This window comes from Micropterus dolomieu, linkage group LG20 (assembly GCF_021292245.1).
Source record: "Micropterus dolomieu isolate WLL.071019.BEF.003 ecotype Adirondacks linkage group LG20, ASM2129224v1, whole genome shotgun sequence".
Lineage (NCBI taxonomy): Eukaryota > Metazoa > Chordata > Actinopteri > Centrarchiformes > Centrarchidae > Micropterus > Micropterus dolomieu.
Window position 1 is genome coordinate 7,497,600 of NC_060169.1, and position 12,389 is coordinate 7,509,988.

The 12,389-nt window shown below is 38.5% G+C and overlaps 1 protein-coding gene and 1 long non-coding RNA gene across 2 annotated transcripts; one reads left to right on the forward strand and one right to left on the reverse strand.

Annotated features, from left to right (window-relative positions):
- Window positions 1-427: 427 nt before the first annotated feature.
- LOC123959073 lies at window positions 428-12,174 on the forward strand. The gene is made up of 3 exons (XR_006822212.1): window positions 428-714; window positions 11,477-11,663; window positions 11,740-12,174. It is a non-coding gene; the product is annotated as an uncharacterized LOC123959073 (long non-coding RNA).
- On the reverse strand, window positions 2,716-9,828 carry muc15 (mucin 15, cell surface associated). Its single transcript, XM_046032932.1, has 3 exons — window positions 9,655-9,828; window positions 7,011-7,181; window positions 2,716-4,258 (listed from the first exon to the last, which is right to left on the reverse strand). The coding sequence occupies exons 1-3, from the start codon at window positions 9,812-9,814 to the stop codon at window positions 4,137-4,139; spliced, it is 453 nt and encodes a 150-aa protein (XP_045888888.1). The 5' UTR covers window positions 9,815-9,828; the 3' UTR covers window positions 2,716-4,136.
- Window positions 12,175-12,389: the final 215 nt, after the last annotated feature.

The following is a 12,389-nucleotide window of genomic DNA, read 5'->3' on the forward strand; positions in this document are numbered from 1 at the left end:
TGCATTGGCTTCCTGTCAGGTTCAGGATTCATTTTAAGGTTCTTCTTTTCACATGATCACAGTCTTGAGTTTTATTGTGGTGTTTTTCTGTTATTTTGTTATGTCCATTCCTGTGTTGCTTTTTGCCTCTGTGTTCTTGTTTAGGTTTGGTTAGTTGATCATTGGTTCCTTGTTTTCTGTTGTATTTGGTTTCATATGTCCTTGTATATTGTCGCTAGCTTTACTTCCTGTTTTATTTTGTAGTGATTAGTTTCATGTGTTTTTGTCTAGCTTTGTTTCCTGTCTGCTTGATTGCTTATGTGTCTCACCTGTGTTAATTGTCCTGCCTTCTTGTGTGTGTGTGAATATATTGCCCTCATTTCTGTTCAGTCCTTGTGGTGTCATCATCTTATGTTGGGTGTTCTGCTGCATGCTCTGTTTCCCTGGATTTTTTTTGGATTATTCCCTTGTCTTTTTGTTGGATTTAACCTGTGTTTGGACTTTGTACTCTGCCTTGTTGGAATTATCCTTTTGTTTGGACTCTTGCCTTGAGATAAGTAGTAAGCCTGTTTTGTTTGGTCAAAATAAATCTTCATTTGAAATGCAACCTCTTGGCCCGTGTCTGCATTTTGGATCCACACTCCTGTTTCCCTGTCACTCAGCCTACCTGATACACATATTGAGCTCTGCATGGTCAGGTGCCTGGGTACAGCTCCACCCTCATATGACCACTAGGTAAGTTTTCTGACCACGGCTTACTGATCGTTCCTCAAGCTGGATTAAAAGGTGATCGTGCATTTGAAGTGGTGGCTCCCACACTCTGGAGTGCTCTTCCTATGTAGATGTATGTTCTGTGATCTCTGACACCTTTTTTTAAAAAGCAGCTAGACTTTTTTTCAAAATTATTTGTGCAATCTTTTGTGTTTTTTTAAGGTCTGTTTTAGTGTTTGTTATTTATTTTTTACAGGTTTACGATGTTGCTTATGTATTTTTGTTTCATTACTCTTTTGACGGTCTAATTTCTAATGTTTTATTCTTGTTAATAACCTTGTGACCTTGCTCCTGCAGTTTTTCAGCAACTCAATGCATTTAGGAATGTAGACGTTGGCAAGAAAACTTACTGAAGTTCAAACCGAGCATCAGAATATGGAAGAAAAGACATTTTAAGTGACTTTGAACGTGGCATAGTAGTTGTTGCCAGGTGGGCTGGTCTGAGTATTTCAGAAACCGCTGATCTACTGGGATTTTTCATATACAACCATCTCTAGGGTTTACAGAGAACGGTCCGAAAAAGAGAGATTATCCAGTGTGTGGTAGTTGTGTGGACAAAAATGCCATGTTGAGGTCAGAGGAGACTGAGCAGACTGGTTCAAGATGACAGACCGGCAACAGTAACTCAAATAACCACTCGTTACAATCACAATATGCAAAATACCATCTCTGAATACACAACACGTTGAACCTAGAAGCAGATGGGCTACAGCAGCAGAAGACCACACCAGGTGCCACTCCTGTCAGCTAAGAACAGGAAACTGAGGCTACAATTCGGACAGGCTGAGCAAAATTGGACAATAGAAGACTGGGGAAAAAACGTTGTCTGGGCTGAGTCTCGATTTTTCAGCTGTGACATTCAGAATTTGGCGTAAACATGAAGGCATGGGTCCATCCTGCTTTGTATCAGCAGTTCAGGCGGTGGTGGTGGAGTTATGGTGTGTGGGATATTTTCTTGGCACACTTAGTACCAACTGTTTAAACGTGACACCTGAATTGAATAGTGTTTCTTACCATGTCCATCCCTTTATTACCACTGTTTAGCCATCTTCTGATTGCTACTTCCAGCAGAATAATGCACCATGTGGGATGGGAGATTTGCATCATGGATGTGCAGCCAACAAATCTGCAGCAACTGCGTGATGCTATCATGTCAATATGGACCAAAGTCTCTGAGGAATGTTTCCAACATTGCAACTTTGTTTCTAGAAACTCTCTTCTGCTTCTGTCTTTCTGCCCTTCTGCCTTCACCTTAATCCTCCACCCTGACGTATGGCCCCATGTTCATTAAAAATCACAGGATTGCTGAATAATGCACTGTTGACCGTTTAATTGCTGTAGTGGCTCATCTGATAAGGAGACAGTGATTTGGATTATAGGTTAAACTCATTTCCAGTGAGTTAGCTTAAAGAAAATGGATTGGATTTGAATAATAAAATTGACATAGCCTCAATTTAGATATCAATTGTTTAATTTCATTCTAATTAATTCCCCCGCAATGAAATGTACATTCTTCAGCAAGGACTTGGCGTCAGTTAATTGATTTCAGCACCCTGCCAAACAACCACATCCTAAATTGTTGTGCTTAATTAAAACATGCACAATCTCTCCACAGAGCACGTCTTTGTGATGAATGAACGAAACCCTCGCTTGTGCAAATATGTTCTTGATACTGAATAAGCAGTGTGTTTATCTGCATGTTTGTGTATGTGTTTAATGAATAAAATAACCAGTTCTCTTTGAATATGAATATGAGGAAATACTCATGGTATTCATACTCAAATAACAAATGTATCAAATAACCGAACGAGGAAGACATTTTGGGGGGATTTGGTTGTTTTATTAAGGCATCGTCAAGTTCCATTACATTTTCCAAGCAGCTATACCCAATAAGTATCCCATTTTCTGTCTGCCCTGCAATATTTTTGCAGTAATCATTGCAATTCTTTAACACCGCGCCACAAAACTCCTCACTCTTTGACAAAATGCTTCTGATTGATGTGGGAAATTAGAGTGAGGAAGGAAGCAGACCTGCACATATCAATCAAAATCAGGACTGGATTCACTCAGGTAATGATGACTAAAAGGATCGAGAGAGCTGAAAAATGCATGTTCTGGATGATTTTATTTTATATTTTTTTCACATTTACAGTTATAAAAGTATGTTGTTTTTTATATATAACATAGAAAAGAAACAAATCTAAGAAACGAACAAATATGAAATATTGTTAGATGTTATCGTACAAAAGAATTAGATAAAAGAACGAGCGTGTAGTTAATCCCTGACTATTCCCTCCTTGCCCAACCACATTGTCTTAGTTTAAAAAAGAGACACTGTTCTTGCTAAAGGTTGTCACTCTAAGTTTAAAGAAAACTTAAAAGCATAACAAAGTGTTATATTTTTTTTTTTTTTAAATTCAGCATTAGTTATGTTCTACTTTTGCTCTAGGTATGCAGCAGATAAATGCTATGTAACTCTCCCGGGAGCACACTGTCACTACAAGAAACTCAAATCTCTGTTTGGACACCTGGAGGTCGGAAGATTTAAGCAGAATAATATGATGATATAGTTGATGCTACTGAGTAGTGCTAAGACCAAATACACAACTCCCTTCCTGAATACCAAAACTGCAGTCTATGAATAACAAAACAGTACCCAGCCTCCCACCACCTTCCTCACTGGTGTAGAAAAATAAACTCAAATCTTTGGTTTGACGGTTCAATTCTTAGTCTGGCTGTGACTGCCAGTTGTAGGATATCAGACAGCGCTGTTCAAATTTAACTTCTTATTGCCTTTCTTATACCACAACAGCAGGTTATTGTTGACATGTATAATGCTATTGTTCACCATGGCTTCTGAATTTTGTTGCAAAAGCTTCAAGCACTTTTGTTTTGCTTCAGCAGAAGTCACATTCTGGTTTCTTCTCTTTAGCTGATCTGATTATATGCTAATGTGTTTGTTTTGCTTGTCTTAAACAGCTTTTTGTGGCTCCTATTCATGCACACAAAAAATAAAAAATGAAACCAAGTTATGACATATTATTTTTTAACAATCTTCATTGACTGCAAAACATATTCATTAGTAAAATCTTCATTTGATTCCTATTTGGCAACATACATAAATGGCTGGTTAATTTTGGCTGTTGCAGTGTAGTTCAGATAGATTACCTTCAGTGATCCCTCTATTTCAATGCAATAAACACAATGCATAATCTAAGATGAGTTCATTTGTAGTGGCTGACAACAGACCTTTACAAAATCCTTTGTGATTTCCATCCACAAATGTCACTTTCAGACAGTCTTATTTACAAAAATCCACATTATGGGATGTCTATCAAGAGCCAATAAGTGTCAGGGAGTTCATGACTTTGGTCTTGGGTGTCTTTTCAGTTCTGTCGGCGTTCTGGGAAGTTGGTCATTTGGATGTCGTCCCCTTGGAGTGCTGGGTTGTAATAGGCCAAACCACCAAAGGTCAAGTCCAAAGGTCCACTGTTGTCTAATCTGAGAACTAGAGGTTAGACAAATTAACATTAAACATTTAACTCTTAATTTTAAAAGCTTCATTATGAACTTGTAATTTGCAGACAAGTAGCCTGTACTTTCCCCTGTTGAAGGGATGGTAAGTGACTGTCTCTATCTAATAAAATCTAAATCTAAAATACTTTTTTTAAATTCTGCAAATATTTCCTCACAGTTTTCCTAAACAGCCCTGGCTCTGTAAATGGAAAACAAAGAAAGAGGGCTGAACCTTGCCACACAACATTGTTCCAGCTAATCAGCAACAAGTGCTTGTGCGCAAGATTGATGGGGGGCAGTGGGAGAGTTTTGTGCATTGGCACATTCAAATGTGCGGGACTCCAGGAAGAAAGAAGAAATGGTCTAAACATAGAGTATAAACATAGAAGGGCTTAAATGAACACATTTCTCCCTTTTATTTTCCCATTAAAGGGTATGAAGGTGAATGAGATGAGAACAGAAGGTGTTGTTTACAGATAAATGTAAAGCCCATGGCAAATTTGTAATTTTGGGCTATAAATAAAACTGAGTTGTATGTGTACTGTAGGTTGTATAGTATAGTATGTATTGGCCTTTGGTAATGCAGGTTGGTTAAAGTAAAACTGAGATCACAACTTGTCATTCCAGCACTCAAAAATAAAAGTGTAAAGTGATTTTTAAAATTAATATATTTTTAATCACTAAAAGGAAAAAACAGGGCTTTTTACAGGTCAAGGACAGTGTTACTGAATGAAAGTTTATCATTACTTTTTGAGCATGAGACGTGTGACTGTGTGTTTTACATACTGTGACTGTGTATTATTTTCACGTTGCCTTGCCACCATGAAGGTGCACTGCAAAGTTAATGTGTTGAGCGATGTGTTTTTTTTTGTTTTTTTTTTATCCAAGTCCCTCTACATTGTAAAAAAGTTACCTTGTATACTTCGAGTTGTTTACCACAATAGACCTTGCTCCATTTTTTTTTTTGAGGATTGCTTCCGATCTTTGAGTAGTGGTGGGCCATGTCTTTTATTGACTAATTCATATGAAAGGCATTCTGTTGTCCCTCTAGTGTTTGAGAACGTATGTCTGAAATAGGCCTTAGGGCCTATAATTTAGGATGTAATCTGACTCATCTTAAATATGCAGGCACACCTGTATGCTGCAGCAGAAAAAGAAACATGCAGCTTAATTTCAGTTGGACCGTAACAGAAAGATAAAGTAAGAATGAGGGCGTGTAGGGGAGTGTGAGAATAAAATGCTGTCGTCCTCTAAGTTCATGGCAAGAATGAGACAAATTGCAAACTGTCATAGTACATGATCCTATTTTGCATGGTAAGGTTACCTTATTAAAGCAGGATGGAGTTAGGAGCTTCTGTGTGTGGGTGTGAGTGGGAGAGAGAGAGAGAGATAGACAGCAACCAAGGGTTTAAAGTCTCATGTGAAATTTAGGGGGAGATCTAAAATATTGTATTATAAATATAACAAACAGTATATGTGTATTTTTGGTGCCACTGTTTGTTTGTTTTAGTTTTTTTTGTGCATACATTATTATTTTACTTTAAATAATATAATATTATATGATGTATAATTACATTCCTGAAATAAATAGTCTTGTGTCTAATAAACAGCACATTCTCAACATTTGAGGCTGTGGATGTAGCCTGCACAGTCCTGATTCGAACCGGCAACCTTGGGTATGGGAGGCTAAAACCCACGGGTACTAATGTCTGTCGCCAGTGCATCTCTTAAGGAATCGTGAAGTGAGGTTTACACACTGCAGAGCCTCACTGACTTCTGTTACTCTCAACCTCCTACACCTCACTCCCATCCATGTGACAGCATCAATGTAACAGTCCCCCGAGGTTGTTCTGCATGTCCTGACTCGGGTACGGGAGGCGGCCGTGCTAATGAGGAGGCTAAAACCCATGGGCACTAGGTGTCGGGGAGTGAGGTTTACTCACTGCACGGCCTCACTGCCTTCCGTTACATGTACAGTTGTCATGGGATGCAACCTAAGTCTGACCTGTTTAACAAAGTAAAATAAATCATTCCCTGCCCACTATGCCTTGGCATTTTTATTGTTTCTCAGCAAAGAGCAATTAAAAAAACATTTCTTCTGTTTCTTTCTTGTCCCAGGCTAAATATTCTCTGTATGAATTGAAATTTATTGATATTATATTTTTGCATGTATTATACTTATTCATGTGTGCATGTGTTCAGTCCTCTCCCCACCCAACCCCCGAAAAATAGGAGCCTCAGAAAGACATGGTGTAGTTCGAATACTGAGCAGATCAATACCAGTCTCATGTCTGTATGTTAAATATGTAGCTACAGCCAGCAGCCAGTTTAGCTTAGCATGAAGATTGGAGGTAACAAAATTCTCCAACCAGTAGTTAGGCTATAACATTACAGCATGTTTGTTTGATCCATTTTGAAGGTGGACGTTATGTATCAGACTATTTCCCAAAAATGCTGAACTAGTGGAAAGTGTGAGTGACTGTTCATCATTGTGTAGCAATACTAATATGCATCATACTGTATTTAGCAGTTTCATTTTAGCATTTGCTGTTTGACTCCCACCTACCAGAGGTTGGTTTTTCATTTTTTTAATATTAGAAATCTTTGTCATTTCAAGGTGGCAACCCTAATTAAATCCTGATCAAGCCATCACAGATAACAGCAATAATTATGTGTGTCCTAGGATGAAATTTCAAACAAAGTTCAGCATTTACTGTATAAAGGGAGGATAGGATCTAGCATACCTGGGTCTGCAGGATATTCTTCAACCAGTTTCCTGTGAGAGAAACCCTTCTGCTGTTTCTTTTTCAGGATTATGTAGGCCACCAGTCCCACTGCTGTCACAGCCACCGCTGTTCCCAGTATAGCCCCCCACGCTCCCTGTCTTTTACTGTTGTTGTAATCTGCTGCCAAACCTTTATTGGAAGAATGAGGGGTTAAGGGGTGGGAGAGAGTAATAAATAATTTGTCAACAACAAAATAGTTTATGTCAACTTCCATCTTTGAGGGTTAATTATCAGATAATTATGGCTGAAATGTGTTTTTGAAATTGTGTTTCCAGTGGCAGCACTCTGCATAGATACACATCCCAATTAGTCAGCTGTACATATTTGTCTTATTTACGGTGTGATAGTGCAATTAACGTGCCAAAATCATTACAATTTTTTTAATACATTTGAATAAATTTTAAGGCACCAGGCTGTGCTCAACATTTAGCTGAGGTAAAATGTGATTGAATGTTGCTTTAGTTTCCATTATATAGTATGTCTGTTAACTAAGCACTGACATTCTGAATCACATAACCGATTTAATTTCTTAATGGAAATGTAAATATCGCACAGAGATAATCATCACATGCTCTCACATTATGACAGCTATACAGGTGCAAAAAACATTGAGTATGAGGCTGCATCCATGCAGTTAAAGATATTAGTGACCAACTGGCACGAGCTTCTATTAACAAGACTACCTATTCTTACCTTTTGTATTCTAACAATCAGTGTTTTAATGTGTAACCGTGAAAACTTGAAACCTTAGAATCAAAGTTTTTACTTTCCAAAATTGTAAATTGTAATTGTTGAAGTCATTTAAAGAACTTTTTCTACTCTTTTTATTTTACAGTTTGTGCGTGTGGCAACAGCAGAGGTGGGAAAGACAGTTTGTGAAAGTGTCTTTGACATAGTAATACTACATCCGTATTTTATCAGGACTGATGCATAAATAATCCAATGGCTCCGTTTATCTACAAAGGTCTCAATTTACCAACTGTGACACCCTGTGTGGGCGTGGCCAATCTCTATCCCTTGAAGGTGAAGAGCTGAGACTGATTGCAGTAACTCTGGGCACCTGGGCAAAATACCCTGTAGAGTATTTGTAACGCCTTATTCTGATTCTTAGTGATGATGCTACTGGGCTGAGGTGACAGACCTCCCTGCTAAATTACTACCCTCTGTTTCCCTCCACAGGTTTCACCTTTGCCTTGGTTTCTGGACATGCTGTTTTAGTTGTAGTTATTGTTTCTTGCACATTACAACACCCTTACACACACATTTCCTCTAGTATTACCATGAGGTTAACGTTTGACATACATACAAGCCATTCCAAAATGCATTGCGTCTCTTCAGATTGTGCAATGGTGATCATATGATGCAGTCACATGACTGTCTTGCTTGAGTATACTTCTGGCAATGACATATTTAATCATTCATTAAGTAGGCAGTATGCAGTACATACTGATTGAGTATATAGTAGGAAGTACGTTATTATGCAATTTCGAACACAGCCTTGGTCTTGTTGTATTATAGTGGAACATCATTATACCTGATGTTATTGTAACAACTGCATTGTGGTGGTCAAGTAAGGTTAAGCAGCTGGAGTGAATGGATATTTTTATTTACTGATCACATTAAAAGTAAAGTTGCATTGTAGGTACATATTTATAGACTCTGTTTATCTGTGCTCAACCGTCTGTGCTTTTGTACAGTTTTTGTGCACAAGCTGTGCCTGTCATGGTAACACTAGAGCAGTTTTTTTCTTCCTGTGTTACCCACAGTTTCACAACTGTTTTCCCATTGTTTATTGCCACCATCTGTTAGTGTTATGTCCTACTGTCACATCTGTCCATGTAACACGAGTTTTATTTTAATCCCAACCTCGCCAGCTCTCTAAAGACATTTTTCCCTCTTGCCATGGTGTCAGTAGTGACTTTTCCCACATATATTTTGCAGGAAAAGAATCTTTTATTCCTGACTGCACCTGGCCTCATCAGCAAGGCCCCGAAACCCTCACTGCCTCTTATCACGTGCCATGGATGCAACACATTACATTAAAATATATGTATATGACAAGCATCCTTTTCAAGTCCTGTTTCCTTGAACCTGCAGTTGACATTAAAGACAGGTCTCACGCCCCTGCACAGAGGCAACTCAAGCATCTTTGACCTCAGATCCAGTTTTTTTTGCCACTAAAACAGAGTTTCATTGTCCTTCTGAGAAGGTGGTTGTAATAGACTCCTTCACTCATAGCAGCCACATCGATAGCACCTGAAACCCAATTCGATTCCTTTGAATGAAGGTTTGTCCTCAGTCAGTGGGAAAATAGAAGAAGGCAAATGTGGGTCAGGGAAAGGATGGAAAAAAGCAATGTGTAAACAATGAACATAGTATTACTTAACCAGTATCGCCAAGTCTCTAAAGGTGATCTGAAGTATTTTGTGCTTATTCTATTACCTTATTGCTTATACTTTAACACAAATCAGTCAGGAGGGCTTGGAATTTCCCACAAAGGTTATTTTTTCCTGACATCTATCTATTAACTGATGTCATGCTGCTAGGAAGACACATAAAGTAGTTTTCTGGACACAGAAATGTGTATTTTGTGACATCTGACCTCTTTCTGAGCTGCTTCCTGAGGTTCCACTTTTGTCTGTCTCGTTGACCTTCTTAGGTGCGTTTAGAGTTGCAGGGCTTTCTGTGGTCTCAGATAGGAACACTGTAGATGAAGACATTGTTGGTGTTTCACTTATCTCTGGCGTCATTGTGGTTGTCATGGTTGTTGTAGATGAAGACATTGCGGGTGTTCTGCTCATCTCTGGTGTCATTGTGGTTGATGTGGTTGTTATGTTTGTATTGGTTGTTGTGTTGGTAGATTCTGTCTCATTCGTTAAACCCATATCTTTGTCTGATTTTGTTGTGGATTCTTGAGTGGTATTGCTCTCAGGAGCCACGGTTGTCGTTGGTAAATCAGTGTGATTGAAGTAATCTGGAAAACTGGTGGAGTTTTCTGCTCTCAGATGAGTTGTGAGGTTTTGAGGAGTTGTTGTTAAGTTCTGAAAATCCTCCTTGGCTTTTGTCATGTTGATCTGACTTGGGTCTATGGGATATGTAGTAGTTGGAGAAAAGGTGGTGTCTGGCATTTCAGGTTTATTGGGAAGCATGGTGCTAGGATCATCAGATGTTTCATTTGCACCCTTATCTTGACTGGTTACATTCACATTTACTTCAGTATTTAGTGCCATGAAGCCAGATGTTACATTGTTGGGATCAAAACTTGACCCCATAGTAGATGCTTCATCTCCATGATCATTTTCTTTCTCCGCTGTAGTAGCTGCAGCATTTTGACTTCCAGCTGGTTTTTTGGCTAGTTCACGGAGCCAGCTTTTATCAATTGTTCGCCCCGGAGTGTCGGTTGAATCTTGGAGTGATGCCAGGTGGAAAGCTTGGACAAGCAGAAGGAGGAGGCCTGCTGTGATTTTTAAATACAGTTCCATATTCACCTTTTGTTTCACTCTAAAACACATGAGAGAACATAAAATGTTATTTTACTTCTTGAACTAATTATGCTTTATGGGTCAACTTTCAGTATGTTCAAATGTTTCAAATGTTCAAACATTACTCTGAGCTCTTTCAGACATCTTGTCCACATCCTCTTAAAAGTTGAGAATTAAAGTTGAAAGCTCAAGTTGGTCAAAACATCTGTTTCCAAAGTCAAAAATGAACTGTGAAGCTCACAAGAAATCATAAAAGTGCTCAAAATAACATTTGAAAAACAACAAATGAGCAAACTTCACCTGCTAATGAGGACTATGGACCTTTCAGAAACTAGACCCTCTCTATTTCCACTCAGTTACAGAGTGTACTCTGGTCCGTGTCACTCTCACAGCCAAATTACGTTCCCTAACCCACGTAGGGTGAAAATACAGCAGACAACTTTCACAGGATGTGGTGTTACCGCTGCACTATACAGCTGTATTAAGATTCAGGATTGATGATGAGGAAAAGTGTGTATTTTGCAACATCAAAACTGAAACCATTTGTCATTTATTTTATGCGTGTAAATGTACCAAAGATAAATTAAAAATATTTCTTTAAGATGTTGACTGGTTTAGCTATTAATTTATAAAATAAGAGACCACAAAGAAAACACAAAGAAACCAGAAATACAGCATATAAAAATAGAAATCAATCGTTATATTGAAGCATTAATTGGTCTCCACAATAGTAAAGCATTTAAAACAGTTCAAATGTGAAAAGATTTAAATATGTTGTCAGTTTCATAATTATGTGAAATGTAATAGTTCATTCCTCTTCAAAAGTCAAAATATACAGAGCGTTGGGGCTGGCTTTTTTTTTTTTTTTTCAAATGAAAACTAAAAGGCATAAAAGTGTTTATTTGTGATTTTTGTGGTTTGTTTTTTTCTCCTTTCTCCCAGTGACTGAGGAGTCTGTTTACTCCTTGCTCAGGAGGAGCACCATCAGGAAGGAGCCAAGGTGTTATAAACTTGTGTTCATCGCAGCCTTCAAACTGTCCCTGACCACACGCAAAGACTCGGTGTACAACAAGACATCTCTGTTTGGTCCTATCTTCCAGAAGCACAAAATCACCTGCTTCACAACAACGTAGGTCAGCTGCACTGACACAAGTCGTAATGAAAATCCTTGAACGACTAATCCTGTTACACCTCCTGTCTTTCAGGGAACCGCTCAGTTGATGGTGCTGTGAACATGGGCCACAACATCATGAACATGACATCCCTGGCTGCTACATTTAGGGAATTTCGACGCAGTCATGTGACACAGCGAGTTACCACAGTACCTCGGCTTCACTCCAATACACAAATGACTGCAGCTCCAGTAATTCCCTACAGGGCTCTCCCACTGCGAATCACTTGATCAGTTGCTTTGTTATGAGCTGATTCTTGTTGTGAGCAGTGTAAACGTCTCTGTCTACAGTGTGTAATATTGTGGCCTGCAGCAACAGACGTTTGAACGTGCAAATCTGGAAATTTCACATTTCTATCATAACATTTTAGTCTATTTTAACAAGTCAGTAAAGGTGCCACTAACTGAAAATGGGTTGTTCATTCGTCTTTAAAATACAAGTTGGGATTTCTGAAAAGGTACAAGCAACTTCTCATCCATTTCACACTTCCAAAGGATGAAACTGCTATTCTTAAATAAATATGAAAACATGTAATCAAACTGATTGTAAAATCTGTGGTTAGTTTTTTAACATTTCCACTCGTCCACTCATCAGCCATGATTCTGTGTTTTTCTACTCTGTGGAAAACAACCCAGCCTGCTGTGTGAACGCAGGCTTATTCAGACTGCTGAAGTGTTCTGATT